Source organism: Oryctolagus cuniculus, chromosome 1 (assembly GCF_964237555.1).
Source record: "Oryctolagus cuniculus chromosome 1, mOryCun1.1, whole genome shotgun sequence".
Classification (NCBI taxonomy): domain Eukaryota; kingdom Metazoa; phylum Chordata; class Mammalia; order Lagomorpha; family Leporidae; genus Oryctolagus; species Oryctolagus cuniculus.
The window spans coordinates 20,063,943-20,083,732 of NC_091432.1; the positions used below are offsets into that span (position 1 = coordinate 20,063,943).

General features: G+C 66.9%; 2 protein-coding genes across 4 annotated transcripts; one reads left to right on the forward strand and one right to left on the reverse strand.

Moving 5' to 3' along the window:
* Positions 1 to 138: 138 nt before the first annotated feature.
* Positions 139 to 17,954, reverse strand: MAPK8IP1 (mitogen-activated protein kinase 8 interacting protein 1). 3 transcript variants are annotated; one of them, XM_051852680.2, is made up of 12 exons: positions 17,765 to 17,954; positions 8,998 to 9,103; positions 6,996 to 7,298; positions 5,789 to 5,870; positions 4,766 to 5,578; positions 4,330 to 4,405; positions 3,778 to 3,950; positions 3,446 to 3,555; positions 3,157 to 3,273; positions 2,969 to 3,039; positions 2,764 to 2,862; positions 139 to 2,468 (listed from the first exon to the last, which is right to left on the reverse strand). In XM_051852680.2, exons 1-12 carry the CDS (start codon positions 17,863 to 17,865, stop codon positions 2,396 to 2,398), a joined length of 2,124 nt encoding a protein of 707 aa, XP_051708640.1. In that variant the 5' UTR covers positions 17,866 to 17,954; the 3' UTR covers positions 139 to 2,395. The 3 variants fall into 3 exon arrangements, with proteins under 3 accessions (XP_051708640.1, XP_051708646.1, XP_051708647.1); XM_051852686.2 differs by lacking the exon at positions 17,765 to 17,954 and adding an exon at positions 10,119 to 10,586; XM_051852687.2 differs by lacking the exon at positions 17,765 to 17,954 and adding an exon at positions 15,450 to 16,228 and having other exon boundaries at positions 1,755 to 2,468.
* On the forward strand, positions 1,137 to 1,682 carry FREY1 (Frey regulator of sperm-oocyte fusion 1). The gene is made up of 3 exons (XM_070071303.1): positions 1,137 to 1,268; positions 1,363 to 1,436; positions 1,528 to 1,682. The coding sequence occupies exons 1-3, from the start codon at positions 1,165 to 1,167 to the stop codon at positions 1,647 to 1,649; spliced, it is 300 nt and encodes a 99-aa protein (XP_069927404.1). The 5' UTR covers positions 1,137 to 1,164; the 3' UTR covers positions 1,650 to 1,682.
* Positions 17,955 to 19,790: the final 1,836 nt, after the last annotated feature.

A 19,790-nucleotide genomic window follows, 5' to 3' on the forward strand; every position in this document is an offset into this window, starting at 1 on the left:
TCTGGGAAGGAACCAGATGAGAGCGGTCTCAAATTAAAAAAGGTGGGGGGGGGGGCACAGCAGACCTGCAGAGGCGAAGGGGCTCCCAAGGCTAGAGCCGCAGTTCTGACAGCACAGATCCGGAGTGCGCCCACGCAGTTTGTTTCCAGCTTTTTATTTTACATACTCGAAAGGCAGAAAGAGCTGCAGTCCACGTGTTCACGCCCCAAGTGCCTGCCACAGCCCAGGAGCTCCACCCCGGTCTCCCTGTGGGTGGCGGGGACCCGACCACGTGAGCCGTCAGTGCTGCCTCCCAGGGTGCACATCAGCAGGGAGCCGGCACCAGGGTCAAGGGCAGGCCCTCCAGCAGGGAACGCGGGCGTCCCGGCAATGTCCAGCGCTGTGCCGCATGTCCGCCGGGGACACTCCAGGAGCGGGCTGCCGTGCGCCTTCCAGTGGGGCCTCGGGCCTGCGAGAGGATCACCTCCAGTGTCCCACGTCGCCATCTGTCCACCGAGCACCCACTGGGTGTCAAGGGCCGGGGAGTCCACAGTGAACCAGGCCGTGCCTGCTCTCGTCTTCTTGGGGGGCAGGTCCGGGAAACCCTCTTTCTAGCCTTGGGTCGGGGCGAGGCCCACGGAGCTCCAAGGTCCGGGGGTCCTGAGCTGCAGAAGACGCAGTGGGAAGGGGCCCTGGAGAGTGCGACGCGTGCAGCCGATGCAGCCCCGTCTGGTGGACTGCGCAGCTCGGGCGGCTGAGCCAGCAGGACCTCCACGGGGACGGTGATGGGGGCAGGGGGGAGGCGGCCCAGTGGATGGCGGTGGCCCTGGGTGTGAGCACGCAGTGACCTCTGCTGAAGGCCTGCCGTGTGCCAGACCGCGCTGCGTCTGCACGCTGCCCCCCAGCCAGACACGGAGCTAGACACAGATGAAGGGGCGTGTCCATCAGCAAGGGACAAGGTCAGGATCTGAGCTGAAATGCGACTCAGAGGCCCGTGCCCTCAACCCGGGGACGAGGTCTGGTTGGGCACGTGCCGGCCTCCAGCACCAGTCAAGCCAGCCAACCCTGAACCTCACCCGGCGGTGCTGACGCCCAGCCCTGGAACCATGGCCCTTTGTGAGGTGGCCCTGGGGGTGGGGTGGGGGGGTGTTCCATCGCAGTGCGGGGGAGGGAGCCGTGGAGGAGATGGCGCTCGCCATGCTGGGGGCTCTGTACCCCAGGGCTGGCCTCAGCCTCTTCCTCTTCTACCTCATCCTGGCGGCCACGCTGCTGCGCCCCCAGCCTCTGCGGTAACTCCCGATGGCCCCCCCCCCCCCCAGGGGAGGCTGGCGCTGGATCCCGCCCTTGCACGGGGCTGAGCCCCTGCCCCACTCCCCCCCGCAGGTCTCTGCGCTCTGTTCCTGAGGAGTTCTCGGCACCCCTGGAACTGCCACAGCCACTCTCCGGCCTGGTGGATGGTAGTGTCTACCCCCCCCCCCCCGCCTCCCCCACGCCCAGCCGCGCCTGGAGGGGACTGCAGCCCCCACCCACACCCTCTTCTCTCTTTAGACTACGGAATCCGACCCAAGCACCCCTGGCCCCGGGGGCCGCGGCCCCTGCTCTCGCGGGCCCAGCAGCGCAAGCGGGATGGGCCCGACATGGCCGAGTACTACTACGACGCCCCCCTGTGACGTGAAGCCCCCATAAAGCTGTTCTGTGTGGCAGGCGCGCGGCTCTCCTGGCTGTGGGCCCGCGGGCGGGCAGGGGGGCGGTCCGCGCACACATACCCGCCTTGGGCCGGACAGGAAATGGCACTTTAATAGTCGTGGCCAGGGCAACAGGACCGAGACGGGACTCTGGGCCAGGCAGGAGGTCTCCCTCTGCCAGGCAGGCCCCCGCGGCAGCTCCCCTAAGCCTGCCAGGGGCCCGCCCGCCGGGGAGGCTGCAGGTGGCAGCTGGCGGGAGGCGCTGTGGGCCACAGAGCTGCCGGCAGGGACTGCACCTCCACCTGGGGCCACTGGCACACTGCAAAGTCCTTGGGAGGTGACTGGGCCCAGCCTGAGCTCGGGCTCCTCCGGGGGGCACTGTGGACAGAGGGGAGGGTGGGCACTTGCCGGTGACACGCCTTCGTCGGGGCGGGAGCCAAGAGCCCCGGTAGGGGCAGGCAGCACAGGTTGCGGCCAAGCCTCCACTCCTTCCCCGGTCCCCCTTCCCGCGGGAGGCCTGGCCCCGCCCCAGCCGGGCCCGCTCCCAATCCCCGGGCAGCCCGCTCTGCCCTCTCCGGGGATGGATCTAGCCCCCTATGTTACAGCACACTGCACCTGGCGCTCCCCAGGACCCCGCCCGCCCCACCCCGGGCCACAGGCCCCACTTCCCCGTCTGCCCTCCGGTGGTGGCAGGGGCCCCTGGGCGAGCAGCGCCATGGCCCGGGGTGCCGCTACTCCAGGTAGATGTCCTCTGTGGGGCAGGTGTACTCCACAAACTGCTTGTAGAACTGCTGGAAGGCTCTCCTGGAAGGCAGAGACACGCGTGACAGAGGCGGGCTGTGGGGGGTGGGACGGGGCTCCACCCAGGGTTTCCACGTCAGAGCCTCGGGGCTCCAGGCTGGGGCTCTGGCCCCTGCAGCCCAAGGCGCTCCCCCTGTTCACTCCGGAGCGGCAGCTCCCAAGGAAGATGGCAACCACAGAGAAGGGCCTGTGCTCGCGAGCGTGGGCCCACTCCTCGGGACCCCAGGGCAGCTCTGGGCCCCACGCCTGCGGCTTGCTCCCCGGGCTGGGTGCTGGCGGGAAACGCACTCCTACGTACCCCACGGACTCTGCCAGGGCTTTGGTGGAATCTTCGGACACAAAGACGTGGCAGGCAAACCGGTGGTCAGCCGGGTGCTTGGTGATGAACCCGAAGTACCTGCGGGAGGAGGGGTGCGGCTGCGGTGCGGTGGACTGGGCCCCGCCCCGCCCACAGTGGCTCCAGACCGCGCCCAGTGCCCCGAGCCCCGCCCCGCCCCTCTTACTTGTTGTTCTTTGGGTGGTATCCACAGAAAGAGATGTTCTTTAACTGGAAAAAGTGGCTGCACTTATTTCCCTGTAGGAGAAAGAAGCAGGGGGCAGTCACCCAGCGCCCAGGGGTGCAGGCTGGCGGGAGGCGTGCAGCTGCTCACGGGCAATCTGGGGGGAGGGAGGGCCGGGTCGGGGAAGTCACCTTGGCCTCCGGGGAGTCGTCAGCCTTCACGCCTATCTTGACACCCCGCACGCTGATCTCTAGCACGCAGCTGGAGGGCGGGTTCAAGTGCACGGTGAGCCGGCGGGTTGTGGCAATCTGTGGGTCAGAGACGGGGACAGTCAGCGCCATGTGTCCACTTCTCTGCCCATCTCTCCTGTCCCGGACCCTGGGCCCCGAGCCCCGAAGCCTTCCCTGCCTCTGGACACCTGGGTCCCTCTCCCCAGAGAGACACGGGCTGGACTGGGAGCGGGGAGTGGGGGCCCGGTACCTTTTGCATAGCAGCACAGAGGACGTCATTGCCCTTGTGGTAGGGAACCTGGACGGAGCCCAAGAACTTGACCCGGAACTGGTCCACCCAGTCGCTGTTTTTGGCCAGGGCTGGAAAGCAAGCGTGAAGTGAGCCCCAGCAGAGGCAGGCAAGCCGAGGAGGGCGCGCGAGGCAGAGGAGCGGCAGGGCCAGCAGGGGGAGCCACATCCCACTTCCGGCATGTGGCTGGAAGTGGCCGGAAGTCGGGTTTGGCTGGGCGGGATCTGCAATGGCCCCTTCGCGACAGCCTGCCGAGAGCTGGAGCACAGGGCAGCCAGGAGGCGCAACGCTACCTGCCATGTGCTCGGGCTCCTTGGTGACCTCGATGGCGTAGTAGGCGGGGAAGACGCCCCGGGCGCCGGTGCGCATGTTGTAGGCCTCGTACCAGTAGTCCTCGGCCTGCAGCTCCACCAGCAGGGGGTCGTCCACCTCCAGCTCCAGCTCGTCTTCGTGCCGCGGCACAAACCTGGCCGGGCAGAACTCCTCAGCGGGGCCTCCCGGCCGGGCCCTCCCCAGGACCGTGTCCTTAGCTCAGCCAACACCTGCAAAGCAGCGCGGGTGCCGGCCCGACGCCAGCCGGGGGGCAGGGGGCAGCGTCCATCAGGCGCCCGCCATCAAGGGCAGGACATGGGCGGAGCCCTGCAGAGGCGGATAGGCCAGGGTACCCGGGCCCTTCGGTCTGCGGGAGGCTTGGGCGGGCGCAGGGTGGCTTCTGTGTGTGTAGGCGCAGCCTCGGGCTCCCACGCACCACGGCCCTTTGCCACCCTGCTCTGCATGCCCAGAGGTTGAACACAGGGGCCCAGGGCAGAGTGGACGAAGCCTTGCCCCGGGCTGAGGGTGCTCACCTGAATATGGCCCGGTGCGTCTGCTCCTGCTCCACCCCGTTGATGACACAGGAGAACAGCCCGAAAGACTCTGCACCTGAGGAGGGGCAGGGGGCGGGAGGATGTGGCCCCAGCTCCGGGGGAGGGGCAGGGGGCGGGAGGATGTGGCCCCAGCTCCGGGGGAGGGGCAGGGGGTGGGAGGATGTGGCCCCAGCTCCGGGGGAGGGGCAGGGGGTGGGAGGATGTGGCCCCAGCTGGGGGGGGGCAGGGGGCGGGAGGATGTGGCCCCAGCTCCGGGGGAGGGGCAGGGGGTGGGAGGATGTGGCCCCAGCTGGGGGGGGCAGGGGGCGGGAGGATGTGGCCCCAGCTCCGGGGGAGGGGCAGGGGCAGGGGCAGGAGGATGTGGCCCCAGCTCCAGGGGAGGGGCAGGGGGAGAGCCCCGGCCAGGTCGACTCACTGGAGGAGCGGGAGCGGCCGCTCATGAAGACGTTCAGGAACTTCTTGGAGAAGTGGACGTCCTCCTCGGGGCTGGAGTCCTCCGAGAGGCAGGCCGGGGGCCGCGGCCGGGGCGCCTCCTCGTACTCCTCGCCGATGGCCGACTCGTAGGGCGACGAGGCCGAGGCGCAGTTGTCGTAGACGGTGGCGGAGTCGCTCTCGTCGCTGTAGTCGCCGAAGCACGGCCGCAGGCTCACCAGCTCCAGCTGGGCGTGCTCGTCCACCACCAGCGTGTACTTGACCGAGTCGTAGGACAGGGCGCTGGTGTCCGAGCTCAGCGAGGCCCGCGGCGGCGGCGGCGGCGGCTCCCCCAGGCTCGCCCGCCAGCCTCCCGCCGGCGGCCCGGCCCGCTCCGGGGAGGACAGGCAGTCGAAGCCCTCGTCCTCTTCGCTGATGGAGGGGTGTGGCCGGCCCAGGGTGGAGGGGTAGGCGGCGGGGTCTGGGTCGGAGCTGACCGACATGCGGCTCTCGGCCGGCGGCAGGAAGCCGGCGCTGGGCTCCGCGGGGTCTGGGGGCCTCTGCACCGGGGTCAGGTAGATCTCCTCCGTGGCCTCCAGCCGCACGTCGGCCTGGTAGTGGATGCGCTCTCGATGGGAGTGGCCCCGGCCCCCAGGGGCGGCCGTGGGGGGGGCGCCAGCAGGGGCCATCTGGGTGGCAGCGCTGCGGCGACAAGGGCTGTCGGTGGAGGTGCCTCGGTCCTTGGTGGGCGCGGGGCTGCCCTGGGGGGGCAGCTCGTCGCTCAGGCAGATGTGGTCATGGGGGGGCGTCTGCTCTCCTGCAGGGCAGGGTGGAGGTGGGGGGGCAGTGCTGAGCCGGGCTGCCTTCACCTGGGCCCCCCACCCCGGTCCCTGCTCCATGCACCAGGGCCCCGGGCAGGCTCTGGGTCCGCAGCCCAGGCCTTGGTGGACCCCCATGGGCAAGGTGGGGGCCCTGCAGGGGCGACTCGGGGCGGGCTGAGGCCCAGGTGTGGGGGGGTCTGCCTCACCTGTCTTCAGGGGTGAGGACGAGCGGGACACGCGCTCCTGCCAGCTGTGCTTTTTCCCGAGAGAGTTATTATTCAGTGTGTCCTGGGCAGCGAACAAAGGGCCCTTGTGAGAGAGGCGGTCAGCAGTGCCCGGCACAGGGAGGCCCTGGCCCTGCCCCCACAGGGCCCCCCCAGGCTGCTCGCTGCCCCCACCCTGCCCTGCAGCAGGCAGCAGGGGTGAGGGGTGGCCAGGGAAGTGTCAGCCTGGGCAAAGGTGGTGCTGGTTGGCTGCGGGGTGGGGGGTGAGGAGGGGGAGTCTGCAGCAGACTCAGGACCCCCACGTGAGATGCCCAGGGCAGTGGGGGGGCAGCGTGACTCCCATCCTGGAAGGGGCAGGGCCGGTCTGGCCCAGCCTGGGTAGAAAGCAGTGAGGTACCCTGGGAGCCTGCGGTGACACTCAGATGGCTCCGGGGCACTGTCTCCCCTGGCCCCCAGACCAGGGGCCCAGCCCGCGGGGGCGACAGGCATGGCTGGCAGCAGACCCCTTCCCGGATCTCCCGGCTGCTTGCCCACATCCGCAGCACCTCCCCAGCCCGGCCCCCACAACGCCCACATACAAGTCTCCTTCGCACCTTACACCACGAGCTGGGCTACCAGAGGATCCAGGGAGAGGGACCCCGTTTCTCTGCAGCCCCCGCCCATCCCCTGGCAGCTCCCCCTCCCTGGGTCCCCTCCTTACCTCTCCTGACTGGACCCGGGAGACAAAGGGCCTGGCCAGCGCTCCCCACCCTATTCAACTCTCCTTGGCTTCCGGCCAGCAGCCCAGGGGCCCCAGGCCCCCAGCTCAGCTGAGCAGCGCCATCCCACAGGCCTCCCCCCTGCCTCTGGGAAGTCCAGGCTGCCCACACTTCAGACGCCAGCTCCCAGGCCCCACCTCCCCCACAACTTCCCAGGCCCTCGCCCAAGCGGACCACTTCCCTCTCCCCTCTCCCCACGCCGTTTCTGCCCCACCTTCACCAGGGACCCCAGACCCTGAGGGTCCCAAACTCCACACCTCTGCCACCGCTCCAAGCCCTGTGCTCCCTACTCCAACCCCTCCCCGGGCCCCGTCAATCCCTGCGCTCCTTCGCCCTCTCCAGGGACCTCCACCCGTCCCCCGGCGCCCACCTCCCAGGAGCCGGCCCCGCCCCGGGGCGCCGCCCCCTCAGCCCCGCCCCCCGCGCCTCACCTGAGACCGCGGCACCTGCGGGAAGAGGTTGAGCGTGGTGGGCCGCTTGGGGCGGTATGTGTCCCCGCTGCCTGGGCCCTGGCTCTGGCCCTGGCCGCGGGACGCCGGTCCCTGACCGGGCTCGGCCTCGGGCGGCCCCGCTCCCGGACGCCGCGCCGCGCGCTCTTCGTCGTCCTCCTCGTCGTCCTCGGCGCCGGGAGTGTCCCCGGTCGCGTCGATCAGATCCATCTGCAGCATCTCGGCCTGCAGCCGGCTCCCCGCGCTGCCGCCGCCGCCCGCAGAGAGCAGCCCGGCGCGCGGGGGCTGCGCGGCGCGGACGGAGGGGCGTCAGGGGGCGGGGCCGCGCCGGGTGGGGCGGGGCCGAGGCCGCCGCGCACCGCCCCCTGCCCGGACGAATCCATTGCGCGGCCACGAAGCGGGGGGCGGAGAGCAGCGGCAGGGAAGAGAGGGGGCTCCGGGCCGCCCCTGCGGGAAGCGCACGGCCGCCCCTCCCCGCCCGATCGCCCCCTTTGCAGAACACCACCCTCTCCCCTCCCCGCGGACCCCCCTTCCGGCTCCTTGCACCCTCCCGTTCCCTTGGCAACGGCCGATGACCTCACCCGGGCTGTAAGCAGCTCCCAGAATGAAGTCACCGCTGTTGCCATGGAGACGTGGGGTCGCCCGAGGAGCTGGGCCCCCGCAAGAGATTGGGGAGAAGGGGGCGCACATTTGTATCTGAAGAAGTCTAGGAGGGACCCTGGGAAAACCGAGTCTCTGGCCAGGAGAGGAGGGCCGTACTGCGGACTGGAGTCCCTGGGAGCGCCGGAAGAGGGTCGCCGAGGCGGGGGACAGGGGCGGTCGGACCCCAGGGGCCCAGGCCTCTCCATGGGCAAGCTAGCCCTGCCTTCCTAGGGGACAGCCCCTCCCAGTTCCAGCTCTGCCACTGCCTGCCTGGCACCTTGGACAGATCCCCTGACCCTTCCATTCCTGGCAAGCGTGTCTGAGAGCCCCTGGGGCGCATCTAAGGCCACCGCCCCCGTCCCACAGCCAGTGCTCCCCCGGGGCCCCAGCTAAATGCAGGGCCCGCCCTCTCCAAGGCCCTGACGGTGCATGGTGGGGAGAGGGTGGCGTGAGACTCCAGACAGGTGCATGGCCTCGGAGGGAAGCTTCGTCAGGGCCCTGGGACCCCTCCCCAGGTCCACAGTAAGTGGTCTCTGTGTCCCTTCCTTCCTGACTTGGCCACAGGCTAGAGGGTTGCAGTAAGGACTGGAGGATTCCTCACCCCTTGTCTCTTGCCTGGAAGAGCTTACAGAACCTCCGCGGGTAGCAAGAGGTCTGCACAGAGACTGGTGCCTCTCCCGCGACCCTCATGGCAGCCCCCCACCCCAATACCACATCTGGCTTCCCGCCCTCCTGGGGGCGGAAGGAAGTGCAGGGCTCTCAAACCCAGCCCCGAGCTTGGCCCTCGTCCTGCGGGCTACCTGGCTCCTTCTTCCTGCTCTGCAAGACCGAGGCTGTTGAGTGCCTCCTGGCCGCGCCGGGAGACAGCCATCTTCCCTGTGCCAGGCCCAAAGGGCCCAAAGCATCAGCAATGCTGGGCCACGCCCTCCGTGAGGGCCTCGGCGTGGTACGGCGCACTGGCAGCCAGCAGCCATAGGAGTTCTTCCGGGTCATTCCTGGCGCCTCTGTCCTGTCCCCAAAGCACTGCAGAGTCCCAGACTCCACCCTTGCTCTGCCTGAGGCTCCCGGCCAGGAACGGCTCCCCAAGGGACTCTGGCCCTCCTGCCCCACTCCTGGATCTCAAGGCCTCCGGCTTCCTGCCTGAGCCCCTGGGGCAGAAAAATCAAATTCTGACTGCGCACCCAAGACGTGCCAAGCGCTGCACTGGGTGTTGCCTGCACACCGTTTCATGAGGGTGCCACCGGACCTGAAAGCCCCCTTTGTAGCCTGGGGGCCTCCCTCCCATCCCCACCCATCTGCCGCCCTACTCGGGGTCTCCGGGGAGCCAGGAGCCCGCCCTTACCCGGAAGGACAGGGTGTCTTTGCACTGCAGGCTGATGCCACACTCGTCAGTGATCTCTGAGAGGTCTTCATCCTCAAACTCCTCGAGGCTGATGTCGTGGGTGAGCCTGGGGGGGACAGGAAGCCAGAGTTACAACCCAGAGGGTCGGCCAGGCCTGCCAAAGGGCAGCCTCTAACAAACAGGCCGATCGTCGGCTCCGGAGGGTGGGACCCGGGGTCCAGCTGCTCCCATGTGGGAGGCGGTCACCAAGTAGGGACATGCCCAAAGGCAGTCCTCTAGGGCAGCTGTGGGGTGGGAGGCTCCGGGTCACTCCTGCTCCTCCCGGCTGGGAGCTGTGCACCTGCTGCCAACCCCCAGGTGGTGCCTAGAAGGCCCAGAGGTCAGAGCCTCAGCTCTGCCAGGGTCAAGGCAGGTGCCAAGACAAGGGCACCTGCAGAGAAGGCCAAGGCCACCTGGGGTAGGAAGGTCCCCACGCAATCCAAGGGGTAAGGAGTACGGAGACCCAAGGGGTCGGCAGGGGTGCAGCAGGCTCACAGGAGTGCTCCACGCCCCCAGCCCAGAGTGCCCATGACCGTGAGCCCTGAGAATGAGTGAATGGGAATCTGGCGTCCACTCCAGGAGAGGCTGTGCCTCCACCCTGTGTGCTTGGGCTCAACTCTTGCTTCCTCCGTGCCCAGGCTAAGGACCCAGAACAGGAACCTGCCCTGGTGGGGTCGAGAGAGGCTCCCGGCTGGGGCTGGAGGTGCCAGGAGCTCGGGTGCCACTTCGACACTGCAGCCTCACCTCCCACGGCCTGGGCCAGCTCCGTGCACCCACCCTGGAGAGCAGGGCTGGGCCTCCCACTGCGGGCCCTGCCTGTCCCTGCCCGGCTCCTCCCCAGCCCTGGTGTGGTGTGGGAAGTTGGAGAGAATGTCGGAGCCTTCCCCCCAGGTAACACCAGGAGGCAGGCGTAGGGCAAGGCAAACCCACTGGTCCAAGGTCACCCAGGAGAGGTAGCGGCCCAGCGCCCAGGGGAACATGGGAGGCCCACACCCCTGCCTCTCACCTCAATCAGACCAAACAGAGACCCTTAGCTCCACGGAGCTCCCCGCGACACCCGGCCCCACCCCCACACCCCCTACCAGCGCTCCCACTGGTCCTCCAACCAGCTGTCATTGTCGGGGCTCGAATCCATCTTCAGCACCAGCTGCATGGACAGCCCTGCCCGGCCGGGGGGCTGCGGGGCCCCAGGGCTGCCCTCTCATGCCCAGAAAGGGGGGGGGCGGCCGGGGCTCAAGGCAGGGCTAGGGCCGCCGGCCTCCACCGCCTGGGCCTGCCCCTCTGCCTCCTGCCCGCTGCAGAAGCCCAGGAGCTCATTAAAAATAAATGGGCAGGGAGAGGAGGCAGCAGCTGCCGACCCGGGCCCAGCCCCAGCCCTTCCCGGCCCAGCCCTCAGCCGCAGGCAGCCTCCCTCAGCCGGCCCATGGCGAAGCCGCAGCGGCCAAGGCTCTGTCGCCGCCTCTGCCGCGGGATCAGGTTACCGCGATCAATGCTACGGGCTCCACCTGCCCTTCCAATGCCCCTGTCCAGGGCCAGGGCCCCCCTCTCCGGCCCAGGCTGGTACACAGATGGCAGAAATCTGGGAAGTTTCCCCCTAAAACCCAGCCCCTGCTCTGTTTTAAAGGGCCAGCACCACATTCAGGGAGCCAGGTGGGAGATGGGGAGGCGCCCCGAAATCCCCGAGAACGGATACCCCAGCCTCACCCAGCATCACGGAGACTCTGTGGACGCAGGCAGGTCCCGACCTACCCCAGCCAGGCCTAGGGTTGCCTCTGGAGCCAGGAAGGAAGGGCCAAGGGGTACAGGGGACTCTGGAGGCAGAGATAGGAGCAGGCTGGTGCTGGGGCTCCTCGGAGCCCAGCTGGAGGGCTGCAGGGTGGTCACGAGCTCCCTGTCACCTTGCAGTGACATCAACAGAACCCGGAGGCCTCCGGACGGAGCCACACAGCAGGGGCTCTTTAAGGCCCCTTCTGACCGGCAGCCTAGGGGTGCTGGTTCCCAGGCCCCCCCCCACCCCGCAGTGTATGTGGAAGTAGGAAGGCCTGGTCCAGAAGCCAGAGTGGCCCCCAAGTCCAGCCAGGGCCCTGCAGCACCTCTGGACCTCGGATGAGAACCCCCAAATACAAAAGCAGCGAGCACACAGGGGCCCCGGACCCAGCCAGTGTCGCCCGGAGCCACAGGAGATGCCCCCTGCATACGTCAGCACATCCTCACGGCTGAGCCCTAGTCCAGGGCCTGCCTCTGCCCTCCCAGACCCCTCCAGGGCCTTCCCTGCCTCAGTCTCCCCAATCCTGTACCACCCCACCCACCACCATCAGGCAAAACTGCTGGAAACACCATCACCCATCTTGGCCCTGCTCAAAACCCTCCAAGGTGAGGCCGGTGTTGGGTGCGGCAGGTTAAGCCACCGCTTGCAACACCAGCTTCCTGCATTGGAGCACTGGTTCGAGTCCCAGCTGCACCGCCTCCGATCCAACTTCTTGCTATGGGAACCCAGCAGAAGATGGCCCCAAGTACTGGGGCCCCTGCCACCCACGTGGGGCATCGCATGCAGTTCCAGGCTCCTGGCTTTGGCCTGGCCCAGCCCCAGCTGTTGCTGTCATTTGGGGGAGTGAACCGACAGAAGGAAGCTCTCTGTTTCTCTGCCTTTCAAATGAATAAAACAAAAAACCCCACAGCCCTTGAAGGCGACCTGCTAGGGGCCGAATCCTGTGCCCGGCTTCTCTGGGCCCAGTGCTGCCCTGACCTCCGGTGGGAGCTTGGGGCAGGAGGGCTCAGACCAAACCCCGACTCACTGAGAAGCAGCTGCCGGCCCTAGCCTTCGACCCTTACTCCGTGCACCTTCACCTCAACCTTCACCATGATCTTGCGGGAGGGCTCTTTGCCACCCGTTAAGCAGATGAGGAACACCAAGGCTCAGACACGAGGGGCTCATCTCCGGCCTCAGCATCCCCCATACAGAGGGAGGCCACCCATCCCCCTGCCCACCAACCTCAGGGGGCAGGTGAGGAGGACCAGAAGGGACCACCAAGGACTGGGTGGGGGTGGGGGGAGCAATCAACCAAGGTGTCCCCTATGCAAGCCACAACCCTCCCCAGGACCCTGCTCCCTCCTCCCTCTTCTCCAAACACTGATGTCCCGGTGACCCAGCCTAAATCCTATCAGACCCTTGGTCCCGCGGGGATCATGGAAGGCGCCCGTTGGGGAGGAAGGAAGGATGGATGGAGGGGTGGGAGGAGGAAGGTCCCTTCTCAACCCTGCCCTATCCTCCTTCCCATGGAAACCTGAGCCCTGGGCACCAGGAGGCCACCCGCCCTGCTCTGTCTTACGACCCCCTCCTGCGCTGTCGCTGCCCATCAGCCACACCTGCTTGGCCTCTCTGGATGAGAGCAAGGTCGCTTCCTGACCTCTGAGCCTCACTTGACCTCAGAGGCCCCTCTTCCTGCAGGAGTCTGGGTGCTGCCCACCCCACTGCCCCAGCCCACTCCTGCCTGGGTCCTGGCCATGGGGGCGGGAGGCAGTCTCAGGACACCTGCTGAGTGGTGGCTCACTCTAAGGAGGTCCCCCCAACCCCCACCCCGTGTCCTCACCAGGCAACCAGGTGCCAACCAACATCTGAAATGCAAATCTGGGCCCTGGCCCTTGGAGACCAAAATCCACCTGCGGCAGCCCCAAGGTGTCCCTTCCCCTCCCCGCCACACCCCTCTCCCCCACCCCGACTCCACTCTCTGGCCTTCAGGCCAGCCGCCTTGTCAAGGGCTCTTCCAGTCCCCTGATGGGTGGCTCCCAGGACACGGCACGGTCACCTCTGGGTCACATGGCCAGGGGCGGCTCCTGTGGGAGGCAGTTAATCCTTCAGGGTGAGATCGTCTCTCTCTGCCGCACGTATGGTGCCTCTAACAGGTGCTTAAGAGTGAGTGTTGAAGGAATGATTGACCCCAGGTATCCCCGGGCCTTTCCAGATTTTCACCTTGGAAATCTCTTAGTCAGCTCCCCATGAACTTGTCCCCCGACTGTCCCATGGGCACCACAGCACAGAGTGGGCGGCAGGGTGTCTGGGTGTTGAAAGGGTGGGATGGGCGCTGGCGTGGTGCAGCCATGCCTGCCTCCCAGCCCTGGGGGACACTGGGGTCAGGCTGGGCTTGCTCTTGGGGCTGGAATGCCCTTCCCGGCCAAGTCCACGGTGGGGTCCGCTCCAGTGGAAACCGAGTCCAGTCCAAGAAACAGGTGCCAGGAGACGACCCCACCAGGGTTAGGCTGTGTTTCTCCTGCTCGGGGAACCCAGTGACTGGGCCTTTGGGGAACAACCCCACACGTGGAAACAGACTCCCCCACCAAGGGGAACCCCAGATGGCCAGGCACTAGCACCAGGGGGCGGGTACAAGGAGGCTCTCAGCACGAACATTCTAGAACCGTGCACGAACACGGAAAATGGCTCCCAGTAACATGAACCAGAAGGCAGAACATGCGGCTGCAGCAGGAGGAGCCGCAGGCAGTTAGTAACAGCCGTGCCGCATGGTGGTCAGACGTGGTGAACCTGCGGAGGCCGCCTGTGCCCCCTGCACCCTCCCCTGGCAGACTGGCAGAGCCGGGTCACACACACCCAGTGCCACACACCCAGGCCTCTTCCAGAGCGGCCGGTGTCCTGCAGACCGGACCTCGGCTACTCCTGCTCCCCACCCCTGCTCCAGTCAGTCCACGCACAAAGCCCAAGACCCCCTGCACGCCCACGGAGTGCCTCTTACCGGAAGCCCTGGCTGGGCATGGAAAGCTTCAGAACACAAGAGCCGCAGGTGCATCGCCCGCAGCTCCAGGGACAGAAGGCCAGGTGGCCAGCAGCGGCTCCTGCAGATGTGCGGACTGGAGACCCAGGTGGCATCACAGAGCAGGCAGGAACCTGCGGCAGTGACCCGGTCTGTGGGGACTCTTGGGGCCCCCAAGCTAGACCTGCGCTGTGACGCATTCCCAGGAATCCAGAGAGCAGCCGGACGGCCGTGATGGGCGAGGCTTCGCCCACATCCCAGACGCGGGAGGCCAGTGCACATCTCTCAGCCCAGTGCTCATGGTTCGGCAGGAGCTGGGCCAGGGGCAGCTCCCGGGGGCCCCAGGAGGGGGCGACTCAAGCAGTAGCAGCCACTCTTGCTCCCCACCTCCTGCTAAACCATGGCTGGGCTGGTGTCCCTCAAGCCAATTCCTGTTTGAATCCTCCAACTGGGTCTTCCAGTGCCCACCAACCGACTTCCAAACTCATCGCCCTCAGGATGCCCCCCCACACTCTGCCCCGAGACCAGATCCCTCCCCAGGTGGGTGCACCTGGCCCCTCTGCCTTCCCCACGCCCTGCTTCCCTGCTCACCGCGGCCGGGCAGGTCCCCCGGCCTCCCCGCCCCCACCTGGGTGCCCAGGGAGCCTGGCAGAGAGCGAATGTTCGTTCGCTGCGTGGACGGAGGAGCAGCCAAGCGTGCCCACCCACCCCGGCGGTTTCCGCTCCCTTCCCAGAGGCAGCGGACGGAAGGCATCCCCGGACCCCACTCCCAGCTTTGCCTGAAGTCGCTCACCCCTTCTTTTCTCCTAGGGGGTGGGGGTTGGTTGGATGAGCTGATTTCTTTGTGTTTCTTGTTTTTAGTTTATTTTTTGAATATTTATTTATTGACTTGAAAGGCAAAGTGACAGGGAAAGAAAGACACACACACATACACACACACACACACACACACACATACACACCTTTGCTGGTTCACTTCCCCAAATGGCTGTCATAGTCAGGGCCGGGCCAGGCTGAAGCCAGGAGCCTGGAACTCCATCTGGGTCTCCCATGTGGGTGGCAGGGGCCCAAGCACTTGAGCTGTCATCCGTTGCTTTCCCAGGTGTGTTAGTGGCGGGGCGGGGGGGGGGGACGGGACACCGATTGGAAGCAGGACAGCCGGGACTGGAACTGGCGCTCTGATATGGGATGCCAGTGTCGGAAGCAGCGGCTTCACTACCGGCCCCAGGGAGCTCCCCGCTCCTGGAGTCCCTGTCTGCACACCCAAGTCAGGCTGCTCACTTTGCTCCCCAGGGACCCTCCCGATCCTGAGGACCGTCCGCTATCCCCCCTTCCTTCATCCGGCTCGCTCGGTGCCAGTGTACCCGCTGTGTAAATTGCTACATTCTCTTCTTGGTCATGAACATGTATCACTTTAATAACATTTTCTTTTATTATTTTGCGAGGTATACAGATAACTGTGCTCATTATAAAAAAATAAAAACTCCAATACACAGAAATGCGTGAAGGAGAGGCAGAGGTCCCCACCCTGTCCCGCACCCAGAGGTAACCACTAGTAACCGACTGCAACAGCACTCAGGACAAACAACCCGCAATACCCGAGAAGCGCCCGCCCCCCCCCCCTCCCCCCGCGCCCGGCCTCCCACTCACCCGCTCGGCAAACGCTCCCCCAGTAAGTGCGCCAGGGCTCTGTCTTACTGGGGGCTGGCTCTGCAATCGCACAGCCTGGGTTCAGACCCCAGCTCTGCTGCTTCTCTAACCTCTCCAGGGCTCCGGTCTCCGCACCTGCAGAGCATGGAGACTCACAGCACCGGGCATGTGGGACGGGCGTGGGAAGGGCCACGTGCTCTGGCTCGCGCATGCGCACACGCAGCTCTCAGGGTGGCGCCTGGGCAAATCCACCGCTCCAGTGCCCAACCCTGTCCTCAGCTAGGGAGCACACCAGTAGGGCGTCACCGAGCACCTACTCTGTGCTGAGCAGCTGGGGCGGACCCCCAACGCCTGCTGGGGGCTCACGGCGGCCCAGGGTGCAGCCACACACATGTGTGGGCTCAGGCTCACCCCGAGCAAGGGCCAAACTAGCACCTTGGAGAACAAGACAGGGAGGCTCAGAGGGGTTACGAGCCCAGTACCGGAGCACACAGCTAAGAAGGCCCAGCCAGGATGCAAACCCGGAGCAGTGGGGCCCATGACCTCATCACGCAGCCGTAACACAGCCCTAGCTGCCCAGGGCTCCGTGGAGCTGGGCCAAGGGCTGTGAGGGAGCAGCATAAGCGAAAGGGCAGCGGGGGCTGCTGGCGCCGGAGGCCAGGCATGCAGGGCCAGAGACAGGGGCTGCTGTTATTCCCACGAGCTGGCCTCGTCCCCACTGCTAGGCCATGGTGTCCTGGCCGGCCGGCCCACGCCTCAGCCTTCCGGCCAGGGCTGGGCACACTCACTCCCAGTGTTTGCCACCATAGCTCCTCTCATTAGAGACTGCATGAGAGCTGCACCTGCCAGAGGCCAGGGGAGCGGGGGGGGGGGGGGGGCAGAGGTGGGGCCGGGGGTGCAGGGGACAGAACGCACAGACCTGGGGGCCAGGCCAGCTGCCCTCCTCAATCTGGATCATTTATTTTATCTGTAGAATGGGTAGGCTGAGCCCCCTGGGGGTGGCTGTGAGGGCGCAGTGGGCCAGCCCTGGAGAGGGCTTGGGGAGCCCCACTTGTGTCGGCATGCACGTGGGCTGCCACTTGTTGGACACCCACTGCGTGGACATGGCCTCCTTCCCAGGCAGGAGTCAATACTAAAGATCCCACTCAACCGATGGAACCCACAGGGGCCAGACACCCGCGTGGGGCAGGCACTGGGGAAGTGGCCGAGCCAGGATCTGGACCCAGGGCCCTCCGAGCCCCACGCTCTCCCACTGTGGGACAGCCTCCTGCTGGGGAGGCCTTCTGTGTCTTGCCAGGGGCTGCAGTCCTGGAGCCTCCCTCTGTCCTCTGGGCTCAGCTCAGAGCCCCCGGGGAGGCTTCAGGGCCTGATGATGCCATTAGAGACCCCCAGGGGTCCCTGTGCACCTGAGGGCCTGGGAGCCACAGACCCCTTGCTCAGAGAAGGGGCTGGTATTAAAGCCCCAGCTGAGCCCTGGCTGGGGCAGGGGCCCCAGGAGACCGCAAGGCGCCAGCTCAGGAGATGGCGAAACAATGGAGTTTGTCCAGGCTGCTTTCTCCCAAAAGCCAGCAGCATGGAGGGGAGGTGCATTCCTCTCTGCCCCACCCACCCACCCTTCACAGCCCTGAAAATCACCTGGCCTAACACCAGATGGGAGGGGAGCTGAGGCCAGAGTCCCGGGTACTCGCTCAGCACAGTCCCCCTGCCCATGTCCCTGGCTACCCCTAGGCAGACTCCAGCAGCCAGGCCCAGGAGTCCCCTGGTTGAGGCTGGGCCAGCTGCACCTGCCCTGAGACACATCTGGCTGGGCTGGGGTGCCCAGCTCCACACCGGGTCCTGACTATGCCGGCCTGGCAGTCGGGCCCATCTGGCCAGGCAGGGCTGGGGGAGGGATCCACACTCCCGCCTTCCAGCACCAAGGCTGTCGGTTACCCGGTGAAACAGACCCCAGTGCCACCCTTGGCCGCTCCCCTCTCCACTCAGACCAGCACAGGCAAAAGCCCAGTTGGCCTGCCTGCTCTCGACCTCGACCCAGACCCCAGGCCCAGACTGCGGCCCCGCAGTAGGGAAGAGGGCGTCCTCGGAGCCCCCTCCTCCAATTCCAGCTCATCACCTTGCACCCGAGGACGCGCAATGGCGGCGGAAGCTGCACGGCACAGGCTACCCGTCCAGACCGAGGCTGGCTTCCTAGGGCCTCGGTGCAGGGAAGCGACCCAGCCCCACGCCGCCCCGAGCTGCTGCGGGGCGGGGAGCGCGGGCCTCGGCGCCTCGGTGCCGGTGGAAGGGCGGGGCGCGCGGCGGCTGGGGATGCTCACCTGAAATTAGGAGGCGACGCGATGTGCAGCCCCAGAAACGGGGAGGCGGCCGGCGGGGACGCGGCACCCCCGCCCAGGCCGCCGCTTTCTCGCTCCGCCATTCTCGGGCACAGCCCTGGCCATCCGGGCGGAGCGCGGCGCGGGGGAGACGGCGGCGGCGGCGGCGGAGCAGCGGGCGGGGGCGCGGGAGAGGCCGCCGCCGCCGCGGGGCTCGGGCGGGGAGGGCGCGGCGGGCGCACCTGCGCAGGGCAGGGCGCGGTTCCCGACGGCGCGCGGCTGGCGGCACTGGCGAGAGCGCCCCCGCGCGCACCCCCGGGCCGGGCCGGGGTCTCGTGCGCCCCGCCCCCGCGCCGCCGGCCCCGCCCCAGAGGCGGCGCTCTCCATGGTGCTGAAGGCACGGCCCCCGCGGCTCGGGCTTGGCCCCGCCCCGTCCTAATCCGAACCTGCCCGCCCCCAACCTCGCAGGGCGCCCCCATCCCCATTGCTGGCGATGCCCTCCGGCATCAGGTAACCAATGGCCCCTTGGCCCCCAAGACCCTCTTGGGCCACCCCGGGCAGAGACAGAGGAGGCAGGCGGGAAAGGAGGGTCCCTGGGCTGTGAGTGGAGTCCCGGAGAGGCAACTTTTAGGCGCTGTCAGCTCACTGCCTGGCTCCACAAATGAGAGGGTGGGGGACCTTGGTCAGTGACGTCAGGGCCCCAAAATGTGCTTCTCTCACCTGTGAAATGGTGACAATACTATGCCCCCATGGCAGTTGTCAGGATGACAGGAGACGCCAATGCTGCAGGAGCTGACCCAAGCCTCCCTTCAGCCAATGGAGAGTCCACCAGCGAGGACAGAGCAGGCGCCTCCCCGCTGTGGTCAGACCTTTCACAGCACCTCTGCTGCACCACTGGCAGCCAGGCACCCAGACTTGGGCCTTCCCCCGCCCCACCACTGACTCCCACCCCTGCTGGGTTTGGGCCATGGCTTCCTCCTGTCTTCTCACCCCTTTGAGGTAAGCCTGGGCCTTCAGCGTCCCTGAGTTTTTTATTTTTATTTATTTATTTATTTTTGACAGGCAGAGTGGACAGTGAGACAGAGAGAAAGGTCTTCCTTTTGCCGTTGGTTCACCCTCCAATGGCTGCCGCGGCCGGCATGCTGCAGCCGGCGCACCGCGCTGATCCGAAGGCAGGAGCCAGGTGCCTCTCCTGGTCTCCCATGGGGTACAGGGCCCAAGGACTTGGGCCATCCTCCACTGCACTCCCTGGCCACAGCAGAGAGCTGGACAAGAAGAGGAGCAACTGGGACAGAATCCGGCACCCCGACCAGGACTAGAACCCGGTGTGCCGGCGCTGCAGGTGGAGGATTAGCCTAGTGAGCCGCAGCGCTGGCCCCCACCTGAGTTTATTCAGAGCATGGACTGCCAAGCCCAGGGTCCCCTTCTGGGTGGTCTGTAGCCTCTGGCCAGTCCGCAGTGGCTGCTTCTGTGGCCGCCTGAGAACCCCAGACACTGTCCCGCACAGGGCAGGTGGCGCGCACTGCTCCACAGCGGTGGAGTCCCATTTGCCCATGATGCCAGCCAGCTGGTCACGCTGGGCCCGCTCCTTCAGCGCACCACCCAGGGAGTGGGCAACCTCAGTCCCGGCCCCAAGAACATGCCAGGACCCAGAGCCAAAGGCCTTGGCGGCCTCTCCTTGTGCCTGCGGCCTGCAGGCAGGCCACTTCACCTGTGCTGCTCTTCTGGCTCGGGGCCCTCACCACAGCCATCTGCTGCTCTGGCGCCCGGCCTCTCTGCCCAGGAAGGCAGTCTTGCCTAATTGCCGTGGCTCCTAACTGTTCCTTAGAACCAGGCTTCTCTCAGCGAGGGCGCTTCCGCAGGAGGTCCGGGCTATGTGAGTGTCGGCTACCTCCCCTCTCCGGAAGCTCCTGCTAAACAAAGGTTATCCCAGTCAAGCCGGAGCCCCATTCGAGAGAAGCTGGGGTGGGGAGCGAGGGGAGGGGCAGGAGGTGCAGAGCAGAGCCAGGGTCGGGCTCTTCTCCTCGCC

Coding starts and splice junctions, on each gene's coding strand:
- FREY1 (XM_070071303.1), top strand. CDS start 1,165: ATGGCGCTCGCCATGCTGGGGGCTCTGTACCCCAGGGCTGGCCTCAGC. Junction 1,269..1,362: donor CTGCGCCCCCAGCCTCTGCG/GTAACTCCCGAT, acceptor TCCCCCCCGCAG/GTCTCTGCGCTCTGTTCCTG. Junction 1,437..1,527: donor ACTCTCCGGCCTGGTGGATG/GTAGTGTCTACC, acceptor TTCTCTCTTTAG/ACTACGGAATCCGACCCAAG.
- MAPK8IP1 (XM_051852680.2), bottom strand. CDS start 17,865: ATGGCGGAGCGAGAAAGCGGCGGCCTGGGCGGGGGTGCCGCGTCCCCG. Junction 5,579..5,788: donor GTCCTCACCCCTGAAGACAG/GTGAGGCAGACC, acceptor CCTGCCCTGCAG/GAGAGCAGACGCCCCCCCAT. Junction 2,863..2,968: donor TACCACCCAAAGAACAACAA/GTAAGAGGGGCG, acceptor CTCCTCCCGCAG/GTACTTCGGGTTCATCACCA.